Source organism: Dermacentor silvarum, chromosome 1 (assembly GCF_013339745.2).
Source record: "Dermacentor silvarum isolate Dsil-2018 chromosome 1, BIME_Dsil_1.4, whole genome shotgun sequence".
Lineage (NCBI taxonomy): Eukaryota > Metazoa > Arthropoda > Arachnida > Ixodida > Ixodidae > Dermacentor > Dermacentor silvarum.
In genome coordinates, this window is record NC_051154.1 from 192,480,260 (window position 1) to 192,505,662 (window position 25,403).

General features: G+C 47.2%; 1 protein-coding gene across 5 annotated transcripts in view; it reads left to right on the top strand.

Moving 5' to 3' along the window:
• The window catches only part of LOC119436572 (casein kinase II subunit beta), a 76,845-nt gene that overhangs the window by 9,087 nt on the left and 42,355 nt on the right, over positions 1-25,403 (top strand). For all 5 annotated transcript variants that reach the window (XR_007464302.1, XR_007464303.1, XR_007464304.1 and 2 more), the window contains exons 3-6: positions 1,533-1,635; positions 2,844-2,959; positions 13,144-13,219; positions 18,076-18,265. Coding sequence is in view for 2 of the 5 variants with exons in the window: in XM_049658702.1 (XP_049514659.1) it covers positions 1,533-1,635; positions 2,844-2,959; positions 13,144-13,219; positions 18,076-18,265 (485 nt within the window). In the remaining 3 variants the exon portion in view is untranslated. The remainder of the gene's footprint in view (positions 1-1,532; positions 1,636-2,843; positions 2,960-13,143; positions 13,220-18,075; positions 18,266-25,403) is intronic.

Sequence of the window (25,403 nt, forward strand, 5' to 3'; positions counted from 1 at the left end):
CCTGCTGGTCAATAGATGGGGCTGCAGATGGCACACATGTGCCGCTGCATGCAAACCGTATGGTTGCTGTTGCAAGTTGCAGGGCAGGTGCAACCAGGACCAACATTGGCAGCGGTGCCTGTCTTAACAACGCATGCAAAAGCATCCACGTTTGGCAGATGCAATCCGGTGTCTACATTTCGTGCATGCGTGCACAGCTACTCAAATGAAACTGCACTTTCCATATTAACATCATTGTTATTCAAGAGTTCTTCAGGGCCGCGATTTTGTAGCGATGCCTTATGACTTATTTTAGAATAGTCTTATCATCCACCGCTCACGGCCGGCTGATCCCGTTGATAACGCGAGCGGGCTGTCGCTCTGACCACTGACAAAGCGCGATAAGCGCGAAAAGGCATTATTACTTTAAAGTCATCGCTACAAAATACCGGCCCAGGTGACACTGGAGTTCTCAAGTTTCCAGAAGTGCTAAAGGGGTGCATTCAAGATTGGTACGAGTATCAGGAGTCGAGGCCGCACAACTGCCGATTTAAAGGAATCAGTATTGCTGGAGTTTTTCTTGCTTTGCTTGCCAATGTATTCTTGTTTTACTGCAAAGGAGTAGGCATGAGTATTTTACTATTTGTCATCATTTCAAAAGAGATTTAATCCTTGGTGCTGTAGATATGCTTTTATTGTTGGATAATATTTTTGAGGATGGAATGTAGTGGGGTAGTGCAGTGTATCGATGTAGTGGATAAATTCAGTGTGTCGTTAGTGCCTGCAATTCCCACTTTTTAAATGATTTTATAGTAGTTTGTTATATAAGAGGAAAAGTCACATCAACCCTTTTGTCAATTTTCAATAAGGGTAGACTTTATTTTGCTTATTCAAAGTTGGCTGGTACAAACTGCGGGATAGTAAATCTGGTTATTCCAGGTTGACACCTCTTAAAGGGCCCCTCACCAGGCCCTGTTCAAAATTTTGGTTTTACATGAAGTGTTATAAAGAACATCCCTTTATGCATGGAGCCTTTACAGCAGTACAGGTTGAAATGTCCACAGCCATGCAATGAGGGACACTGTTGGGAGGCCACTGCTTCACCATTCCATTCATTGCAGCGACATGCTTGCTTTACATCATAATATTAATTGAAAAATGTGCAAATGCGAATAAAAGATAAGTAAAGCATTTTTAAACAAAAAGCAGGGTGCACTTACTGACAGCTAACTTGCGTACACCAATTTGGGATCATGCGGGAAGCTCCAACGTTAGTACCAAAGCTCACAGTAGAGTGTCACGCATGCAGTTTATGTAGCTTTCTTCTGTGCTGATTTAGAATTATAGTGCCTCATGCGACCGTTAACATCACGTTTCATTCTATTCAGAAAAAGTACATTCTCTTCATTTCATAATCTCGTTACTCTTTTTGGTCAGTTACAAGTCCTTTTAAAATTGGTTTTTATTCTGAACTGCTGCTGTATAGACTAGCAATCTTTGACTGACGCAAGAAAAATCTTATGTAATTTGTGTGCGTATGTTGTCACTCGCAGGTTGATGAAGATTACATTCAGGACAAGTTTAACTTGACTGGGCTCAGTGAGCAGGTTCCTCACTACAGACAAGCGCTGGACATGATTCTGGACCTTGAGCCAGGTATGTCATTGGACTTGGTGCTTGTGCTGTTCTGTTCCTGCAGGACATCCTTTTTCTGGCTGCACATGAACCATATTCGAGTACTCAGTTCTTTTAGTTGAAGGAGCACTAAAACAGTAAGAAAATGTTCTCGATCTGTAGACAGAGACAGTGCTGCCCTGGACATGCGAGCCAGACATTATTCCACTGCATGCAGCATTGGAATCTTGCATAATAGATTGCTTGCTGTGACAGAGCATTGGATTCGCCGCTGCAGCTGCTTTCGGTCAAGTGGTGTGTGCCATTAGGGCATCGCACAACATCACATGGGTGTGGAATTCTCTGCTACTTGCAGCTTGTGTAAATTTCCCGAGCCAGCAAACCCAGCAAAGCACTATGCAATAACAAAACTACTGAAAAGCGAAAGCACGAGCGGCGCAGAGTCAAGCGAAAACGTGACTTCCCGCATCGTTGTCAGGGGCAACGTCAATGAGTTCTTTTTTCTAAACATCGAAGAGAACTGGACAAGTAGTATTTGCTTCCGTCTTATAATGCAATAGAATGAACTTTTTATCAGGAGATGTTGTATATAGTAGTGACAGAATTATAATGAGGAGTGCCTTTGTCATTGGGCTAGTACTTGAATGTCCCGGGTGAGTTGCAAATTGTGTCCTGCATTTACCTCAATTTCTCGATTGCTAAAACTTTGTTTGCGATAATATTGATGCCTTAGACGTTCTTGAGCATCAATCTATTAATTTAGCTTGACTTTGTATTTGCCTTTAGTGTCCCTTTAATATGACTGTCACTATTTTTGCAGCCAACTACTGCACAGGTCTTCCCTCTACTGTTCCACATTTTCCAGCATGAATGGAGCACAGTGCATTAACAATTACCCAGTTGCATTTCTGACACAGTAGCAGGGTAGAAGCAATAATTGTTTTGCATTCGTGCGCTTTTACACGCTTTCACCTGAGGCAACCCGTGTTGCAGCGCTGGTAGCACAATTTCGTTCCTCTGGAGCACAAACTACTCAGCGAAAAGGATCCATAGTTGATGCATTGACATTTCTTCCAGGGCCAAGGGGTGGATTTCTGGTGCCAACCACTGTAATAAAGGAAATATCTAGAGCAATTAGTTCAATAGTTAAACAGTAGTGCACAAACTTATTGATGCTATGGTAACTCGGGACAGTGTGTGACATGCTGTTTCCTACTCATTTGCTCTAGATGATGAGCTGGATGACAACCCCAATCAGAGTGATCTGATAGAGCAGGCTGCAGAGATGCTTTATGGCCTTATCCATGCCCGTTACATTCTCACGAACCGAGGCATTGCTCTCATGGTGAGTGCATCAGTTTCACTTATAATTGTGTGATGGCTACATATGAAATGCATGCTTGCACGTTTGCATATTAAATATTGGTTCATGCACAATTTAATATACGAGATCTGTTTGGAAAGTAATGGAACTGGGTCTGCTGTGTAGGCTATGGTCAAAATAGGTGTTTGTAGTCAGGAGGGAAGAGTGAGACGGCCAGACGAGGAGTCACATACGCACACGTTTAATGGTCTCTCAGATGCGTTCTATCTCAAGAAGAAGAGCACGTGCTGCCAGATCACCGACCACGCGCAGTCACGGCGAACTATGTCTCCCCGCTTTCACTAGATGGCATCATGTACATCTCCCCAACAAAGCAAACGAAGTTCACTGCAGCAGGCGGCTTCACACACCTCCCACTTCTAGTATGCATGTGGGAAGTATCTTGGCAACATGATGGGCGTCTGCGTTGGTTTTAGCAGGGGAATAGCAAACTAGCTGGGTCCTGTTCCTGCGTACAGCGCCAGTGTCGGTGTTGACCCAGTAGGACCGAGGCTTATCGGCTGGGGCTTGTACCGTTGCTTTACGCTTGTCTGTTAACCAGACGTCGTCTCCGCAGAATAGCTCTGCAGGTCGCGGACTCGGTGACATTATGGTCTGTCGAAGTGTTTCCTTTGACGTTTCCAGTACTGTTCTTCGAGCTTTTGAACACCAAGTCTAAAGGACGATGCATCTGCAGTGACAATCGTTTCTCTTGATAAATCGTAAACTCCAAGGACAGGGCGAGACGAGAGCACTGACTTCCATCTGTTGAACGCCTACTGTTGTGAAGCATCCCAAGCAAATTCTTGCTTCTTTGACAGCAAAAGAGTAAGTGGTTGCAGGACTTCAGAGAGATTGGGAGCGAATCTGGCGAGGTATGTTGCAATTCCGAGAATTCTCTGCAGCTCGGTCCTGTTTCTTGGGCTCTCCATTTTCATAATGGCTTCAACTTTCTTTTCGTCGGGTCGTATTCCGTCTTGGTCTAGCCAGTGTCCAAGGAATGGGAGGCGCTGGACATTAAAACAAGCATTTGGTTTCATTCAATGTCACTCTAGCCTTGACGAGTAACTGCAGCACATTTCTGAGTGTCTCATTGTGCTCATGCTCATTCGTACCTCAGATAAGGATGTCGTCCATGTGACAGACAACCCTACTGACGCCTTGTAAAATGCATGACATCTGTTTCTGAAAGTGTTCAGGAGCAGACGCAATTCCAAATGGTAACCGGTTGAAATAGAAGCGTCCAAAAGGCCGAGATGAACGTGGTGAGTTTTTTAGAACCTTCACAAAGTGGAATTTGCCAAAATCCAGAGTTAGCATCCAGTTTGGAGAACACTTTAGCTCCATGAAGAAGTCCGTGAGTGTGCTCCGCGGAAAGGATAGGATGCCATTCTCTCAGAACGTGGCGGTTCAGTTCTGTGAAGTTCACGCAGATTCTCGCGTCTCCGGAGGGCTTTGGGACGATTACCCTTGGTGCACACCACTCAGTCGGCTCATCAACAGGGGATATGAACCCGCCGTGGTTGCTCAGTGGCTATGGTGTTGGGCTGCTGAGCACGAGGTCGCGGGATCGAATCCCGGCCACGGCGGCCGCATTTCGACGGGGGCGAAATGCGAAAACACCCGTGTACTTAGATTTAGGTGCGCGTTAAAGAACCCCAGGTGGTCCAAATTTCCGGAGTCCCCCACTACGGCGTGCCTCATAACCAGGTCGTGGTTTTGGCAAGTAAAACCCCATAATTTAATTTTTTTTGACAGGGAATATGACGCTGAGTGTATGCATTCTTTGGAGTTCCAACTTTGTCCTTTCATATAAAGGAATTCGGATGCGCCTCTGAGATCTGAGCGCGAAAGGTTTCTCTCCTGCTTGCAGCTGAATTCGGTGTTCCTTGTGCAGCTTGCCGAGTCCCTGGAACAATGCTGGGAATTCTTCTTTCGGGTTCACTTTCTCAGCAATGGCGTTTACAAATGTCAACATCCGGAGTTCTTTGATCGCTGGCTTGCCTAGCAACGGAGTGCGGACCTCATCTAAGACGTAGACATCCTGAGTAGTCGTACGGTCGCGGTAGATGAGCTCAAGTTGTGCCATTCCTGCAGCTGGAAGAAGCTTTCCGTCTGGACCATGTAGCTGGCAAGGAGGAGCTAAAAGAAAAGGTCTGTCCTGGAGCGTCTGAAATGCTTGCTTCGGGAGGACTGTTTCGTCAGCGCCAGTGTCAATTTTGAAATCTACTGGCTGACCTTGAATCAAGACTGTTGCCTCCCACCTTCCAGCATCCGACGTCTTCATTACTCTGAGGGATCCGGCTTCTAAATTGACTTGTTGCGTTTCGACATAATCGAGGCGCCATGACATGCATACGGAAGCGTAATGACCCTTCTTTCGGCAATTCTTGCAAACTTTCGAGCGTGCTGGGCACAGAGTATGAAGGTGACGCTCTTGACTGCACCAACGGCGTGGTTTCTGCATGCTGTTTTTACCGGAGGATGAAGATAGCTTGTTTGCCCCACGTGAATAGCTGCCGCTTTTTCCCTGTTACGAAGTATGCCAAGTGGATTGGGGAGCGGACACAACTTTGTTCACACATGGCACTTCCTTGTGGAGCTCGGCTTGTTGCTGACAAACGCTCTCAATCTGGTGGACGGACTCAAGAGCCTTCTGAAGGGTGAGGTCCGCGTCGAGCTGTAGCCTGGCGGATAGCTGCTTATCTTTTATCCCAACTACGAGGTGGTCGCGCATGAACTCTTTTTTGAAGAGCACCGAACTCGCAGTCTTTCGAAAGTGTTTGAAGCGTAATAACGAAATCTTTGGCCGACTCACCGTCTTGTTGCACTCTGGTGTTAAATCTGGCTCGTTCAAAGATTACGTTGCGTCGCGGTGTAAAGTATTTGTCAAACTGCTTCACGACTCTTCAGAGAAAGCAAAAGTGGCATAGATTTCCTCAGCTTGCTCGCCCATGATGTAGAGTAGCGCGTCTACTTGATGCTTTTCGGGCTTAACCCACAACGCTGACGAAGTTCGGAAACATTCAAATCTTTGTTTCCACTTCGACCACTCGTTCGGCGACGAAAAGTTGAAGGTGTCCGGCAGTTGAACTACGAATGAAGCCACGGCCTAAAATGTTAAGGGGTCACATTGCTTGAGTACTGAGATGTGCGTATAGGGAGCAGCTCACTGGCGTTTCCTTGCTGGCATTGTCCTTTGCACGGAGGAGGACTAGTAGCCGATGTCCATTGGTAGAACCTGTTCTTCTGACACCATGTTGTAGTCAGGAGGGAAGAGCGAGACGGCCAGACGAGGAGTCACATATGCACATGTTTAAGGGTCTCTCAGACACATTCTATCTCAAGAAGGAAGAGCACGCGCTGCCAGATCACCGACCACGTGCAGTCGCGGGGAACTATGTCTCCCCGCTTTCACTAGATGGCATCATGTACAACAATAGGGATAAGCTAATTATTTAGTGAAGTCATGGTACATAGTGTATTACTGTAACCTCGGCTTTCTGCAGCCGTTGACTTTTCTAAAATATGTTTTTTTACATCATTGTCTGAGCAGGCCATTCAGCTGTGAGAAATGAGAAATGAACCATGAGCATGAATCAACAAATCAACCTGAAATTTCTGGTTCGGCTAAGAAAACCTCCATCAGAAGCACTCCAAATGCTTCAGCAAGTGTATTTCAATAACACCATGTCACGTACACGTGTGTTTGAGTGGCACTAGAAGTTCAAGGAGGGGTGCGCAGAAAAGGAAGATGACTCAAGAAGCGGGAGGCCTTCAACAAGCAGGAATGACGGAACATCGAGAGTGTAAGGCAGGTGTTGTGTACTAATTGTGTGTTGACTGTTCGAATGTTCACCAGCCAGATGGACATGTGAAAGGACAATGTTTGGAAGATAATCACTTAAGTTTTGGGCATGCAAAAAGTGTGTAGAGACCATGCCACGACTGCTGAATTCTGATAAGGAGCATGAGCATGTGTCTGGATATCATACGTCTACCGAACCAGATTTGCTTTGTCCGGTGATTACTAGTGACGGGACGTGGATTTTTTAGTATTACCAAGTGCCAGAGCTGTCAGTGGAAGTCTCTGCTGTCGCCGAGGCCAAAGAAAAAGCAAGGCAGTCCAAGTAAAAAAAAAAGTGATGCAGTTCATGTTTTTCGATGTCAGAGGCATCGTCCATAGCGAGTTCTTGCCACAGAGCCAGATGATAAATCTGTAAGTTTACAAAGAGGTTTTGTGGCGTTTGCTTTGCTCAGTACGTGAAAAGAAATTAGTTGTGGCAGGACAAATCGTAGCTGCTGCACCAAGACAACACACCAAGTCACAATGGCCTCAGCATCCGGCAGTTTCTGGGCAAGAGGAACATCGCGATCATAGAACAATCTCCCTATTTTTTTTATCATGCTCCCTGCGATTTCTTTTATTCCCCAAGCTTGAGGAAATTATCAAGGGAACGCATTTTGAAGGCATGGAGGCCATCAAGAGGGCTGCAATGACGGAGCTGCACAACATATCAGAAGAATCTTTCCAGCAGAGCATGGAGGCCTGGCAGAGAAGGATGGAAAAGTGGGTTGCACTGAAGGGGGTTACATTGAAGGGGACATGGACGGAAGTCGACTGTATTTTATTCGATTTGCATGACACTTTTACTGTCTAAAATATTTTAACCACTAAAAATTGCTGTTGTCGGTTCTTTAAGTCAGCTTCGCCACAGTACAGTTGTGTTATGCGGCGAAGCATACAGAATGTATTGCGCTAAAGCATATTTGTCGTGCAGTGAAGCTTATCAAAAGTAAGGAGGAGGCACTGTCACAGGGATACTGCTGGTGATTATGGCTACCCGACATTATCAGCTTAAGTTCCCACATTGTGCTGCTGCTTCATGCATCTGGACAACACCAGCCGCCAGGTGGAAACATTTGTGTGTGCTACTAATCTGCCTAAGTTTCTAAAAACACCATTTCCAAACTACAAATTTGAGGGAGTAGCAAGCCCACCGGCCGGCAATGTCTTTAGACCTTCGTTCTTAAGTAGTTGAGTACCACCATGATGCTTCAATGGCAAACTGGATTAAAAATGCTGCAGATTCAATGAGCTGGAATCTATATACAGCAAGGCTTTGTGGGAATGCAAAAAGAGTCAAAACATGAGTTTGTGTTTATTGAATGTCCACACAAAGTGACACGGAAGGCTTTCTTCAGGCACTAGAGAGAGGCTGATGCATTCCGCTGCCACTGCTGCGGATGCACGATAAGTTTTCTGGTTCCTTTTTTGTCTTTCCCCCGCACGGCTGACGCCGCGGAGGCAAATGCCATCTGGTGGTGGTCAAGGAATTCAGCGATTCACGTCCTCCGCTGTGATTGGTTGGCCTATTCAGCTAGAGAACAGCCACTCAGCACCCATGGTCACGTCCGGCGAGGTTCACAAAGAAAAGCTTTGCTTTTAAAACCTGGCTCTAAAAGCTAGGAAAATTTAAACGCCAAGGAACCCGGATATGTCCAACAATGAAACCTTCTGAAGAGGCTCTTTCAATGTCAGCACTGAGGAAATACTTCAATGAGCTCATCAACCAGCAGCAATTTTCACTTTTTTGTAACGGCAATTTTCACTGCCACGAGCACGGTTGAAAGATACGTGGATGATGAAAATTTGGGCCCAAAAGAAGATCCATGCGAGTAGTGTAAGCATGGTGCCCACTGTTGGCTCGGCTGGCAGAGATGCTCGCCAATACCAGACACTAGTGTGTCTAGTGAGCAGCTCTTTTTGGTGTCTGAAAGAGTTCTGACGTGCAGGAGGGCGGTCGCTGCTCCCTGAACATGTCCGGAAGCTATCCTTCCTTCATGACAACATTAAATAACTGCAGTTATGATACTGTCAAGCAAAAGTGTAATGCATAATTTTCCTATACATTATTTGCTGTGCAATAAACTTGCTTTTTTTTTTTTGTAGCTCTGGTTGGTGAAAAAATATTGAATTTTTGCTAAAGCAGTAGTATTCCAAAATATTAGAAAATTATTCAATTCGATGGTTGTCATTATTCAAATTTGCTTTGAAATTGAAATTTTGATATTTGCACACCCCTAGTATTTAGTTTGGGGTGTGTGAACATTCTAACTAAATATAACACTGAACTTTTGCATAAGAAATCGCATATAAACTATTTGAAAATATACAAATATTTTTTTAGTACTTTACGTCGACACCTGTACATGATCGAACATGAAATTGAAGCAAAAATGCAATATTTTCCATCCCATCCTTTATGGACATAACGTACTAGAGTATGCCGCATTGCTCAGACAGCCAGATTTTTCTGAATAAATATCACTTGCAAAGAAAATATAGTTCAGACATCGCATTCGATAGTGGGTATTGTTTGGTACTATTTATAGATGCAACACCTGTGTCCCTTTAGCGGATTAAATCAAGAATACATTTCATTGCAACACAACCTTTCGAACTAGAAAAAAGGCAGTTTTTTTTTCTGTATTGCCTCGTCCGGTGGCGTGGCAATTATTGTCAAGTCTGTTGCTTGTCAACCCATAGCACTTCAACACCCCTTGAAGCAGTTTTATACTAGATAGTTCGACAAGTTGGTAACCGTCTGTTCTATTTAGGTACCATTGAACTACTAGCTCCCAGAGCCTTGCATCATCACCAGTGACTTTAATGTACATACTCTCTGGGGAGACTCCAGTTGCGATGCGAAAGGTCAACTTATAGAAAACTTCCTTGTAACCTCAAATACATGCCTGTTTAAAAAGGAGCCAACCTATTACAATATCTCGCACAATTCATACTCTTCTATAGACCTAGTGATTGGCTTGGCAGCTCTTCTTTCTTACTTAGAGTGCAGTGTAATAAAAAAAACCTTACAGAAGTGACCACTTCCCTGTAATGTTAAACTTTATACAGCAACACGAATGTCCTCCACATGCTCCTCTGTGGAAACTAGCCTCTGATGATTGGAATCATTTTAAAGAATCAACTCACTTATGATGAGATTTTATTACTGATTTTTGTGTAGAAGACGCTGTAGCATATTTTACCATTTTTACCATCGATGCAGCAAACATATCCATTACACAGTCAAGCCGTAGCTCATGCAAAAGGAGAGTCCCTTAGTGGAATGACTGCTGCAAGAAGGCACGAAAGAAACAAAATAATCATGGGGCATTCTCTGTTGATCTCTTACATGCTGAAAATTTGAATTCAAACACATTGAATCACCGGGGAGGTGCACGCAACAGCAAACTAGAAGCGCAAGCTGGGAAAGATTCCTCTCGGGCATTAATTCGTACACACAGGAGGCAAAAGTATGGAACAGGCTATGGAGGCTTAAGGGGCAGCAAATCCACCCATTGCCCCTGGTGGATGAAGAAACAAAGTGAAATACCAGGCTGGTGCTCTTGGTGAACACTTAGAATGCATGTTTAGCTTAATCCACTATTGGGAGTTGTTTAGGAAATACAAGGAAATGGAAGAATGTAAGCATAAGTGTAGTCCAGATGAACCTTATAATCATCTTGTTAGCATTGCTGAGCTTAGAGCTTCCTTGACCGCATGTCAAAGCTCTGCACCGAGACCTGATAGGATCATGTACGACATTAATAAACACCTTCACTTCGACACACAAATCATGCTACTCACACTTTTTAAAGGGACCCTGAAACGATTTTGACGATTTTGTACAAATGTACAGAGTCGTTAGGGTAGGTCCTTCTGATCATTAATTGGCGCATTTGAATGCTCCGCCTGAAGCGTGTAATTTATTACAAGGTTCTGAAAAAACGCTTAACTTTGCACTTGGCCGCGCAACGCTTGAAACAGCGAAGCTGCACGATCGTAGCCCAGCATTTTCCGAAAGTGTGCGCGTATTGTATGACTCATGATGATGATAATGTCTTCTCGCGCGTCTCGGACTTACGGTCGTCACTGCGCGTTGCTTAGCGCAGCTTGCAATGCCAACACCACGTTCCATCGTGTTGCAATGCTGACAACGCGGTCCAGCAGACCCACTCCGTGAATGCACGTCTCTCTCTCTCTCTCGGACTTACGACCGTCACTGCGCGTTGCATAGCGCAGCTTGCAAAGCCGACACCGCTTTCCACCGTGTTGCAATGCCGGCAACGCGTTGTCAGCATTGCATCTCCGTCTCTCTCAATGCAATGCGTCTCTCGTTCTCTTTTTGTTTATCTCTCTCTCCTGAGCGTAGCGCGCAAAACCTCTTCACCTCGCAGAGCATTGGCACGAGCACGTGCGAACGTGCCAGCTCTGGACTGAGACGACGACGCTCGAACGCAATCATATGGTTCGCGTAAATGCATGTTCTGCAAGCGTGGCTGTATTCGCTACTCCAGCAATTCATGCGACACCTAGTGGCGAGTGCCGGAAACCTTGTACGGAGGTCGGAGCAGACGCTCCGTCCGTAGCCTTCGCACTGCAATCGGGAGCGCTTCTGGTACGATGGAGCCACCATCTACGAAACTCCGCACGGCCTAGGCAGACTGAGAATGTGGATTTTCAATGGGAGATTGGACGTGTGTTCAATACATTCAATGGTCCCCTAAGCTTCGCCGAGACAGATGCTGCCATTCGAGTCACCGTAGGGGTCAGGCACGTGCATGCAAACTGGTCAAGTTCAAATTATCTGGTGAAGGCCAATTTTAGGATCAAATTGAGTTTTGGCCCATAGAAATGCATGGGCATAGGCCGAAACCTTTGGCCGGGATCGAATTAACGGTAATCTACTGTACTTCTTGTCATTTACCGCACCATTGACTACATCATACCGATTCATGGTGCATTTTAGCCCTTGCGCCACAAAACCAAATACATCATCTTCAAGGCACTACTGGCTGTGGCCTAATCTATTCAGGAGTCGCGAATTGTGCCCGAACCATGGGACAAGCCAATCTACTCAATTATGAATGCAGGATTTACATCTTTTTCGCGTGCATCCCGTCTTGTTTGTGTTAAACACTATCTCAGGTGACTTCATTGTCTGCTGTTAACATATTTTTGTAGCTCCAAATCATTAAGGCAGCTTCAATTGGCACCAACTCCACCATTAATATCTTTCCTGGCCGCTTATGGAATGAAGTCACTCCTCCTTTGGTCAATCTGTTTTTCAGAACTCCCGATTTTTCAACTCTAGGCGGTCCCCACAGAGTCTGAATTGGTATTGCTTAGCAACTATTCAGCGAACACGTGTCTCGTACCACATCATACAAATCGTACTTGCAAAAAAATTGGGAGCAAAATGCCATGTCCACTTCGAATGTTAGCATGCACATAAGAGTTAAGGCACAGAGGCAACATGTATGAACCCTTCGGCTGGACAAACCCAAATGCTTTCATATGTAATCTATACAGAATGTTGGGTAAAGAGGAGTGCCAGGTATGCATGGTGTTTCTGGCTAAACCACTGCTTTGTTTGTACTGAAATTTTGCACAGTATTGGAATTTTGCTTAACATGTTTGGGCATTATTTGCGTGTTTCTCCAGAATAAACCAGAAGTATGTGTTGTCTACAGCAATGCTACAAAAAAAGAAAACTGCTCGGAAACATTGGCACTGCCTGTCATTAGGAAGAAGCATGGCGCTGGCTGTGTTTGTTACAGTGAAAGATGGTGCCTCTTTTCTAGTGAACATGTTTCTTCAAGCATACTAGTATAGGCCGTTGTCTTGAAATCTGCAGTTTTGCTGTGTAATACCTTTGAGCTTTCTGAATTTTATGGCACCTTTGGCGCTTGTAACGACGCTGCACTTGAGTACATCCACCAGCTTGACCAAGTGATACATGAGAAAGTAATTGCAGATATGCGACACAGGTATTATTTCTTAATGCAAAAACACAGGATAAAAATGGCAGCCGCTTGCACAAGCCTCCGTTCGTGAGCCTGCTCCTTTCAACTTATTTCACTACAGCCACAAGGTTCCTGCCACAGTCTAATCTCGTGCATGGCAGCAGGTATGTTTTTTGGGAAAAAGTGTATAGGCGTAATGCTTTTTCATTTTCCTGGCACGTAGCAGCACTGCAGAAAGGTGATTTTGTACACAAGGCAGTTTTGAGACGCCTGTTTTAATTAATTTTTTCTTCTTGTAAACACTCTGAATTTAGTACCTTACTGTTATGCTGCTCCTGCCTTTTTATGTGCAGATTGAGAAGTACCAGAATGGAGACTTCGGTTACTGTCCCCGGGTGTACTGTGAGAGTCAGCAGATGCTCCCAATTGGTGAGTTAGACCTATTGTTTTGGATGTTTTGTAAGTGGGGTTATGCAAATATTCATTACCTTTAAATAACTAAATCAAATACTGTCTTAACCCATTTGCGCCCAGTGTACTTTTGAACGTGCAAGACCATTTTGGTTTGTAAATAATCAAAGAAGCATAGTGTTTTACGTAGTCTAATTTCAGGGGTGGAAGTGCTGCGCCATTTGCACCACACTGCGCCAATCCGCTTTTCCTGCGCCATCCTGCTCCAAAACGCATTATTGCGCCGAAACTGCTCCCAAGCGGTGCTTCCATGTCTGACATGCCCAATAATTCGGACCACTTCGCAACACCATGTATCCCATAGAGTCAATGTAAAAGAAAGTCTCAAATTTCGGACGCAAGAACCCTTCGCCATCTGATTTTCCCGACTTTTTGCCGGTACCGCAGGTCTGGTAGGCCAAGCTGCTTCGACGTTCGCTATTAAGCTTCTTGCCGTTCGGTGCCATGTTTTTCATTGAAATAATTCGCCGCTGTCAGCAATGGCAGCGACTCCGCCGTTGTAATTCTCGTAATTGGCTTCGAAGCTCGGAAAGCACGGCGCGTTGCATAATGCCGGTTTCCGAAAGTCAGCTTTTCCTCAGTACAGCCGTGTTACGTGGTGAAGCATATGCGAAGTATTTTGGTGAAGCATAACAAAAGTGGGAAGGGGCAATTGTCATGGGACACAGTATGTATTCCTTAATTACATGCGCTTGCACCTGCCGTCTCCTGTCACAGTACGAGCACCAATATGCCTCATAAGTGTACTGGCAGGTCTTCGAAGCTTTTTCGGAAGTGCCTGTGGCGATTTAAGCCCTTAGCGGCAGTAAAATGCATGCATTCATTGTTTCGGACTGCCCAATTTTTTTGGATGGTTTCCCGGGCTCTAAGGAGTCTGGAAAATCGGACATTGACTGTATTGCTTTCTGCCTTTTTGTTGTGATGTTGTGTTGTGAGCTGCGATGTTTTAAATGTGGATGCAGTCTTGTGCCACAATGATTTTGGGACTTAGTAGCCAGCTGTGCTTGCTCATATCTTATGTTTGCATTTTAATTTATTGGCTACTTATAGTGCCTTGTACCTGAAAGTACAATTTTCAACTTGCAATATTTCTGTAGGTAATCAGATGCGTTATATTTCACTCGGAGACATATGTCTTGTTTTGAGAATACATTTTAAGTAACACTTGTTCTTTAGACTGACACATAGCTGGCATATAAAGTATGACAAAGCACTGTAGACACAGTGCTAGTGTTGTGTGGCAGTGTTCTTTTTCTCCCAGTTATTTGTTGATAATGTACAAACTAGCTTTACGTTCCATGTAATTTACTTGTGCTACCTTTAGAGCTGCTTTGTACTTGTTTATTTATGCTCAAGTGCAAGTACTGGTTCTTGCTATGTATTTCATGCCTCTTATGCTCATGCTTAGTTGCACCTAGGCACCCAGGCGCGTCGCTCGCTGAACATTTGCAAGTGTCTCTCGATACTTTCAACATGCTTTCTTGTTGCGCACATCAATTGAGCTGTTGCAAAAATGCTGACATGTTACGTGGCCGTTGGGGGCTCAAACACATACTCGAACACCAGCAATGGCTGTGCAGTACACACTTTCAACATGCTTTCTTGTTGCACACATCAATTGAGCTGTTGCAAAAATGCTGACATGTTACGTGGCCGTTGGGGGCTCAAACACATACTCGAACACCAGCAATGGTTGTGCAGTACACAATGCTGTGTAGAGAAAGGCCGAACGCATCTTTCCTGTCCCAGCTTTCAGAGCACAAGCGTGCACTGCACCACAGCAGTCAAGTGTGACGCAGACCAGCCAACGTGCACAAAGCATGTAAACTGCACTTGGCGAAGCTGCACAAGCTACATATCACAAGCACAGTAACTTAACCCATGCAAGATCTGCTTGCCAAACACTTGGGATGACTAGAAGTACTATAAGCCGCAATGTCACTCAAAATGCAAAGGCAAGTTCTATTCGGGGGCAAATATTCTCGAGTGTTAATTTCCGGTAGTGTATCATCTTCGAGCCATTGCGCGCATCTCTACACTGCGCCAGAAACGCTGTCATCAGGAACTGCGTGCTGCATTTGTCACGAAGGATAATGCGGCGCAGTGGCCATGGTGTAGATGCGGGTGGCAAAGCCATGCAGGAATGTGATGCAGCCAGAGCACAATGGGAAAAGCTTTACCACGGCCGAAGTCTGGGCTGTCTGGCCGTGAGTTTATGCACACTTTGCACCGAGCCCACGGGTAGACTGGGCCAGGCTAGAGGGTAAACTCTAAAGACCTCTCCAGCCCAGCCATGCCGATCCTCAGCTACTTATCATCCTTTACTACAGATGGAAGTAGTTGTCTGATCAGTCGACAAATCTGGCTTTTCCAGCGTGCCAGGCAGCGGCTGGTGAAGCCGGATACGTCATGCCGGAGACGCTAAGATTGCTAAAGTTTTACCCTGCACTTTAAGTGTGACCCACAGCAGCGTAACACGCTGATATAAGTGTATCTGAGCTGCATAAAGACCAGCATGCGGCTGGTCAGACAAGTGTTAACAGGATCCAAGTAGACTTTCATGCAACTGCACTGATCAGAAAGAGTGGCCATGCAGACTACATGACTGCTTCCTGGCAGAATGAAATGGATGGCTTTCCAATGCGTTATCATTCTTAAAATACTTCACATACTTTCCGGGGGCTATCTATGTATATTGTGGAGATACATACAACCCTGCCGTAGCGCCTTTATGCGCGCTACGGCAGGGTTCGTCGACTCTCCGACACGGCGCAGAGGAAGCTCCGGAGTCAGATCACCAACAAACACTGGTTTATTCACCCAAGATACAGCACAGTGGGACAGTCACGGCGCTTACGGGCCAAGGCTCACCGCAAGACCGATCGAGTACGTGCGCCCGCTATGCTAGGGCTGACCGGGTAGCGGTCCGCCAGCGCGAGAACAAAGGTCTCATGTAGCCACCTCGTCACGAGCCTATGAGCATCTGCCGCAGCAAGGAAGCGCTCAGCGGACGGAGAGCTCGGGTGGAAAGGGGGCCAGGGGGCCGCCGCTCGGGGTGCCAATAAGGGCGTGTCCCGGTAACGTGGTCTCACGGGGCAAGTCCAATTCCAGGGTGGAGAAGCACGGTTTGCATGGGAAAGTAGCTCCGGCACGGTAGCCGTGTCTGCCATGTTGCCGTTACGGCAGCAGTTCCCGGAGAACTGGGGCACGAGGCACGTTAAGGCACCTCGATCCCCACAATATATGTGTGTGTGTGTGTGTGTGTGTGTGTGTGTGTGTGTGTGTGTGTGTGTGTGTGTGTGTGTCTTTGTATCTAACTGTTTCATCGCCTACTACTTGGGTCTCTGGGTAGTCCATGTTCGAATGGTTAACACATCGGGCTGCTGTGCTGAGGTAACAGATTTCGAAACCAACCATTGGACCAATTTGGGTCACTGAGCATGTGCCAATGTGCCAACGTACCTCTTTCCCTCAAGATGCGGGTCAACATGTGGATGCGGGACTGGGTAGGCACTGGCGTTTGGAGAAACTCTTTCACGCCGACTTAGAGCACTGGGTATGTGCCACTCTGTCCGTGCTGGTCTCCAATGGACCTCTCTAATGCCAACTTAGGTCACTGGGTATGTGCCAGTAGGTATGTGCTGCTCTTCAATGAATGTCTTTGATGCCAACTTGGCTAACTAGGTATGTGCCACTGGGAATTTGCCGTTCTCAAATGACGAAAAATATCCCCTGAATTTCTTTGATGCTGAGTGAAAACTAGCCCACGTCACAAGGGTTCCTCAAGGACAGCAAACCGATGCATCGGCAAGCAGCGCCACAAATGCACTGCTTTTCAGGCCAACGCTTTAGCAAGCTGCCCAATGAATGCACTGGGTATGTGCCACTTTTCAATGAACTGAAATGGAATAGTGCCAGAAGTGAATACAATACTTTTCTAATAGTTTTGGAATAATGAAAAGCCTCGGCAGTGCTACTAGATGGCGCGGCATGTCCAGAAAGCTTGAGAGAGGAGCCTGGTTGCCACATACCGTACGTGTTTCTCAGCGCTCGCACGCACCGGCACGCCATGCATTTCAGAGGCCACGTGCAGGCTTTGCGGCAGCGGTGCCTGATAGCGTCAAGTGTTCTTAGTGAAGTTCGAAAGATTAGTCCCACGGTGGCAATACTTTGTGTCGGTACATTGATTTAATGCCAAGGCATTACTGTCGACAGTCATCATGAGATAGGTTCTGCTGCTGCTTTCTTTTTTTAATTACCCTCGAGGTGTGCTTGCCCGTTCTGTGGTGCTCGCAAGCGCTCCCAATTCGGGCTTCTGAGCCAAGTAGCAGGCGTTAGTAGCGGTTGCTGAAGTTGATCATAACCGAAAAGTGGTACAGGTCAAGTTTTTGCATTGGGTCTATATTAAAACAACCAAATGTTCACACCTTGTTTCCCATGTCCTAAATTTCAGCTTATCTTGGTTTGTTTTAACAGGAGTCTGCTCTACAGTAATACACAATACGGGTTCTCTCAGTGAAAAATTTATAATTTGTTACTGTGCTTGCATACTCTAATTTGTTAATGACTGCAGTGCTGAAGGCAGTTGTGTTGGAAATTCATTTTACTTCTCTTGCACAAATTTCTTGCATTTCATTGTCAGGAAGTTGAGAAAGTCACTCCACTGGTATGTGAAAGCCATCAATAACTTCATAGCTGCTAAAGTAAATATTACGATGGACGTTATGTTTTATGGCTAGTGTGAACTTAGCCTGTGAGAACGTTGCTAATTGAGTTCAATGAGTAAGTTGTGCCTTCATTGTTATGGATCACAGGGTTGTCGGATGTGCCTGGAGAAGCAATGGTAAAGTCTTACTGCCCCAAGTGCATGGATGTGTATGGACCCAAGTCATCTCGGCACCACCACACAGATGGCGCCTACTTTGGCACAGGCTTCCCTCACATGCTGTTCATGGTGCACCCAGAGTACCGCCCCAAGAGGCCCACCAGTCAGTTTGTGCCCCGGTAAGCTCGCACTCGAGGCCTTTGCACAATGCTAATGATACCTGCATCAGGATATAACTGCATCCCTCTGCATTTACACAGAGCCTGAGTAATTTGTTCCCATCCTGAATTAAGAATTCACTTTTACTCATGTTGCTTTTACCCTCCCTCATCTAGCCGTGCAGTGCTGATACTGTGAGGCCCAGATGGCGCACGGAGTAGTTGGCAGCATTGAGAACGAAAGCCGCTGACAGGCCTGTTTCACACCAAATTTTGATAATGCTATCCTCTCCGACTGCAGTACTAGAGGTCGCCGCATAGTCGCGTGCAGGCTTACATGTGAAACAAGAGGCCCACACAGCACAACACACTATACAGGCTATACATGCACTACAGTACATTGTACATGCACCAAGCTTGTGCCACAGCACAACGTAGTCGGACAACGCAATGCCAGCCCGCTAAAATGCTCACAGCTCAACAGAATGTGTAGAAATAATTTGTAAACACATCTATAAAACCTTTTTTTTTTTTTCAGTTGCTTAGCTATTAACCAAAGATAATAAACGAAAACTGTTTTTAGCATTTTTTTTTGTTTTAGAAAGACTTTTATCGAGTCTGGCAACACCAACAGCATGGCGGCCAATGCGCAGCAGCGCTTGCCTCTTTTTTTACTCCATGTAACCAAGCCAGCGAACAATCAGTGTCGTGCCGCCACATCTATTTCTGCCGTGCGAACTTCGCCGTAAAAGTTCTCTATGTAGCCCAGCCTTGACCGAGTCGGGTCGCCAGCAGGCGTCAAATTTATGGACACCGTGCGTCGAGTGTTCACTGCCGGGCGAATTTCGTCGCTTTGACGCCGGTTTTTCGCTCCATGTAGCCCGGCCTTTCTACAGTGTAGACCGCTTATAACGTAAGTCGCCGGAGTCGCGAATATCCGCACTATAAGCTGTACCGCACTATAACCAAAGCAACAATTTTCAAGGCCCGCACATATGCAAAACATGTGCACCGAGCCGCCACGCGTATGCGACAGTCGAGGAATGCAGCTAGAACGTTTGCATTCAATTTGTAATACAGTCGAGTCTTGTTAATTTGAACCATTACGTGTACATTGTTCATCAATTGTTCATCCTTTTTCCGAGGACTGCTTTTCAAGCACTAGTTATCTGCTCAGTGTGAGGCGCACCTGCATGAATCGGAACTTTCTCGAATGTTATAGTTGATTCTATCTGTTCCATATACTGTCACCGAACCTTGTGTAATTAGAATGTGAATAGTGTTGTGCTTTCCTGAACGCACGCGGGCACCAGCGATTATGCTGGAAGCTTCGATTGTGGGAATCGAGGTGGCCTTCTCGCACCTCATTCCCCAGATTGCGCGTGGTGCTTAGCTCAATCTCCGGCAACCACCACCTCAGTGGCAACATAGCGGACACGGCTAGCGCACTGGAGCCAATTTCCCGTGCAAACCATGCTTCACCTTCCTGGCGTTATGAAGACAGGCAGGGGTCGGGAAGGCAGGGAGCTGGCGAGGAGGAGACCGCGTGCGTATGCACATGTCACTGTGTGAGCACCCATTACTGGGATGCACCGTGAGTAGCCTGCCGAGTGCCTCCGGGTGCCCTCTCCATCCTAGCTCACTTCCGCTGAGCGCTTCATTCTTCTCGCACTTAGTGTTCTCGCTACCCGGTTAGCCCTAGCGCAGCGGGCGTGCATACTCTATCGGTCTAGTGATGAGCCTTTGCCCGTAAGCGCCGTGACTGTTGCACTGCTGTGCATCTTGGGTTTATTAACCCGTGCTTGTTGGGGGATCTGATTCTCGAGCCTTCTCTGCGCCATGTCAGAGAGTCGGCGAACCCTGCTGTAGTATCTTTGTGCATTTGGAGTGGATTAGCATTACTTGTTGGGTGAGCCTTGTGCAAACTCAAGGAAATAGCCGACGCGCTTATTTATGCAAATCTGGTTTTTGACGATGAACGAGTGTGCTCGCCGTTATCATTGTGCCGAGTGTTACTTGCTTTGCTGGGCACAGGTTTGCCCAGTAATGAGTTAAATTTGTAACTCAGTTTCGACACAGCGTCTTTCTTCACCGTCACTACAACATGAAGATGTAGCAAGCCCAGACAGAGAAGGAAGCACTTTTTACTTGAGCTCATGGTATATTTTTAGAACCTTTTCTGGTCATTTGAGCTTATTTCATGTACTATATTATAAGCATTCCCATGCCATGGACACCATATTTTTCTCTCCTAACTTTGAATGCAATGCTGTCTTAACTTATGACAGTTGATTATGTTAATGCAGTTGCAATGAATTGTTTTTTTAGCGCTAGAATTCATAGCAAATACTGTTCTCAGCTATAGCGTAATGTTGTTTTGGAAACATTGCCTGAAATACAAGACATATTGTCACCTGTAGTAGTGGGAATAGGATAAGCGCAGAGGCGCAAGAAGAAACAAGTGCGTGTGCTATCCGCCCCGCTCGATAGTTCTCTCTCGCCGCCGTTTTCTCCAGAGCCCAGCTGCTCTCAATAAACGTCGTCAGCCCCCCTTTGAAGGCGCATGGTAAAGGGGTGGAGGTGCGGGGTACTTCTCACTCATGCCGCAGACTCCTCCTGGGAGCAGAAGCACCAGCCCTGTGTTAGTCCATACTCCCGTCCATCGGACCAGTAGCAGGATTCGGGGACTGCCTCCTGAAGACATCGCAGCGCTTCAGACTGCCCCAACCTGTATGGAACGTGCAATGACAAATCGGTATACGCGTCAGAATCCACTGGTGCCAAAGTTGTTCCATGGCGACATCTTCAATGACGTCGAAGACTGGATGACTGACTTCGAGCACGTTGCCGAATACAATGAATGGGATGACGCGACTAAACGTAGGAATGTCTACTTTTGCTTAGAGGACGGCGCGCGTACATGGTTTCAAAACCGTGAGGAGCAACTGACGTCGTGGCGCGAATTCCGCCGTCATCTACTGAACACCTACGCCAGTCCTGATCGCCGCGAACGAGCCGAACGAGCAATTCAGGTCCGCGTCCAGCTTCCCAACGAAAGCGTTACCGCGTTCGTTGAAGATATGACGCGCTTCTTCAGACTAGCAGACCCTGGAATGACCGAGGACAAGAAGTTGCATCACCTGATGCGAGGAGTGAAGGAGCAGCTCTTCGCTGGTCTGCTGCGCAATCCTCCGAAGACTGTCGCCAAATTTCTATCAGAGGCTGTCACTATGGAGAAGATGCTTCAGCAGCGCTCTAACTTTTACGAGCGGCAAGTGAACGCGACTACGGCCATGTCGACGGCCATCGGAAGGCACAATGACAACCTCCGAGACCTCATCCGCACCGTTGTGCGCGAAGAGATACTGAAGGTTTACAGCACCCCACAAGCCACTGTGAGCTCCATTGCGAGTGTGATAAGAGATGAAGTGCACGAAGCGCTCCGGTCCACCGTTCCTTTTCCTAACACCATGCCTGCACCTTCTGTACACCACCGTGCGACCTACGCAGAAGTCTTGCGACAGCCTGCTTCGTCCCCGCCGCTGTTTGTTCAGGCCGCTCATCCGGTTGCACTCAAACCAGCCCAACCGGTGCCGTACATCGAGGAACGACGCATGCCTCCACCGTTTCCCCATGCCGCTTTTCCGGTTGTGCTTCCGCAAGAGCAACCGGTACATTACGCCGACGATCGACGCATGTCCCCTCAGAAGTCGACGTTTAGCGCACTCCGGATCGCCGTCCTCTGTTTTTCCACTGTGGTGAAACAGATCATATGTACCGCCAGTGCCCATACTGACACCTCGGGTTGCGGGGCTTTTCCGCCTACTCGCCGCCACCCCGACTCGGCCAACGACCTCGGGACATTGAGGATTATCTGGCTCAGCAATGCATGCCACCGCCTACCGGGTGGCAGTCGCGCTCGCCGTCGCCAAGGCGATTTTCATCATCGCCCCAGCGGTATTCGAGCGGACGGTTGCCAAGTCCCCACCGGGAAAACTAAATACAGCGACCTTTGGGGGCGAGGCTGCTGACAGTCGACGCGCTGAAGACCTCCGATCGACGCAAGTAAAGGGTACCGGTTCGACATCAACTGCAGCTGAACGGAATGACCAGCTTTCGCTCGACATACCGGTGGTGATCGACGGTTACGCGGTTAGCGCTTTAGTGGATACCGGAGCGGACTATTCTATATTAAGCGGGAAGATGGCGACGTTTCTGAAGAAAGTAATTACCCCTTGGGCATGGCTCGCAGATTTGTACGGCTGGCGGTCACGTCGTCACTCCACTGGGATCCTGCACGACAAGAGTTCGAATTCGAGGATCGACATTCGTGGCGAGTTGCCTTGTCCTATGCGAATGCTCCCGCGACGTCATTCTCGGAGTTGACTTCCTGCAGGAATACGGCGCTGTTATTGACTTACGGGGAGGTGTAGTCGCCTTCTCAGCTGACCAAGCAATTGACACAAACGACGACAAACGACGTGATGACACGCTTCGTGTTTCTGCAGAAAGTAACTTAGCGCATCTACTGACGCAAGGTGTTTGTGCGGCCAGGAGTGTGCTACAGCTTCGTGATGGCCGATCTAATACCCTCTTTACACGGGCACTCTCAACTGCCATTGAGCTGATGGCAGTTGATGTCAATGGCAGTTTACCGAATTTACACGGCAGCTCCGACTGTCATTTACATCTCAACGATCGTTGGCCTCAACGGAGGTCGAGGGTCTCAGTTGACAGTCCCTGAACGGAGACGAAAAGATGGCAGCCTGCGTGGATGAAAACGTGCCACCCGCAGCTGCCGATGCTGCGAAGCGTTTCCTGTGGACATGGTTCATGACGGACATGTTGCTACACGTGTCTCGCCAACTAAAAAATCTAACGGCTCCGACTGGATCGTCTTAGATTCACGTTAAAATTTTTTCCACTAGGTATGTTTTGCAGTCAAAGAAAGAGAAATGTTACCGCGCAATAATAAATAAAACAGATTTTAAAGATAACCATGCAAAAGTAGCGAGGAAATATGCAGCAATTTATCGCATATTACTCTCGATTCAGTGCACTCACGTGATAGCAAAATTTAACCCGAAAGTCCGTGTAAACGCAGTTAAGTCATTCACTTCAATGCCAGTTTGAAAGTTCAACTGTCGTTGACTTCGATGGTCGTTCAGGGTGACCGTGTAAAGAGGGTATAAGTTGCTGGTCACCAACTTTAGTAACGAGCATCAACACCTCTTCCGCGGTACTTCGATAGCGTTTGCCAAAGAAATAGAGCACGTTGCTGAATGTTTTGCCCCTGAACCAGTGAGGCTGGCTGACAAGTCACTGGGCAACGTCGACATTAATTCCGAGTTGTGTAACGACAAACAGGCAGCACTGCACAAGCTCTTGCTTGAATTTGGGGCATGCTTCGCAAGCTCGTCTAAGGTACGCCAGACTTCGGTTACAAGGCACAGGATCATCACATGCGACGACGCACGCCCTATACACCAGCAGCCCTACCGCGTGTCGGCAAAGGAACACGCAGCGATTCGTACGCAAGTACTGGAGATGCTTGAAGACGGTGTGATCGAACCTTCCAACAGCTCATGGTCGTCTCCAGTCGTTCTTGTCAAAAAGAAACACGGAACGCTACGCTTTTGCGTCGACTACCGGAAGCTCAACAACGTAACTAAAAAGGACGTGTACCCACTGCCACGTATCAACGACTCGTCAGATAGACTGCGGCATGCCCAGTACTTTTCGTCACTCGATTTGAAAAGTGGATACTGGCAGATCGAGGTAGATGAACAAGACCGCGAGAAAACTGCCTTTGTGACTACCGATGGCCTTTACGAATTTCGAGTGCTCCCTTTCGGTTTGTGTTCAGCCCCAGCAACTTTACAGCGAATGATGGATACTGTCCTTGCTGGATTGAAGTGGCAGACTTGCCTTGGGTGTATCTTGACGACGTAGTGGTCTTTTCTGAAACATTTGAGCAACATCTTCATCGCCTGCGGTATGTGCTAGAAGCGCTCCGATCGGCTGACCTCACGCTTAAACCAGAGAAGTGCCACTTCGGTTATGAAGAGCTCAAGTTTCTCGGACACGTCGTCAGCGCCAAAGGAGTTCGACCCGATCCCGACAAGCTTGCCGCTGTAGCAGCTTTTCCTCCTCCTGCCGACAAGAAGGCCGTCCGACGCTTCCTGGGCATGTGTGTGTATTATCACCGCTTCATCGACAACTTCTCGAAGATTGCGGAACCCCTGACTCGCCTTACCAGGGATGACACGCCATTTGCCTGGACGAATGCGCAACAGGCGGCCTTCGCTGAACTACGCCAACGCATGCAGTCAGCACCCGTCCTGGCACATTTCGACGAAGAGGCTGACACCGAGGTGCATACTGACGCCAGCAACATCGGCCTTGGCGCAGTACTCGTCCAACGTTAAGACGGCATTGAACGAGTAATAGCTTATGCTAGCCGCTCGCTGTCCCGTGCCGAGGCGACCTGCTCTACTACAGAAAAAGAGTGTCTCGCGGTCGTCTGGGCGATCGACGTCCAACACAAAACATGGGATCGTATCCTGCATTATGTGACCTTCGCATATAATACCGCCATACAAGAAACAATGCGCTTCACACCATTTCGCCTCGTCTACGGCCGCAAAGTACAGACGATGCTGGACACTATGCTTCCGTGCCACGACGCCGAGCACCTAACTACTGACACTGCTCGCCAGCTCGCGCGGCTGCACATCGGTGAGCAGCAACACGCAGATGCACGGCGCTATAACATCCATCACCAGCAAGTGCGCTACAGTCCCGGAGACCAAGTGTTGGTGTGGACCCCTGTTCGCCGCCGTGGGCATTGTGAAAAGTTTCTCAGCCGGTATTTTGGCCCATACAAAGTGCTGCGCCGCATTAGTGACGTGAACTATGAAGTCGTTCCAGACAGTGCGGCGCAAACACGGCGTCGACAACCACCTAGCCCCGACGTAGTTCACGTCGTACGCATGAAGCCCTACGTTGCGCGTTCATGATTTTTACGCTCCCATTTACACTTAATGCACTTACCTCTCCGTTTCTAGAGAGGTAGAGAATTGTTTCTAGCTACGCTGCTGTTGATCTCGCTGTGTTCTGTGCGCGAGCATCTTCATTGAGCGTGTTTTGTTTTTTATTG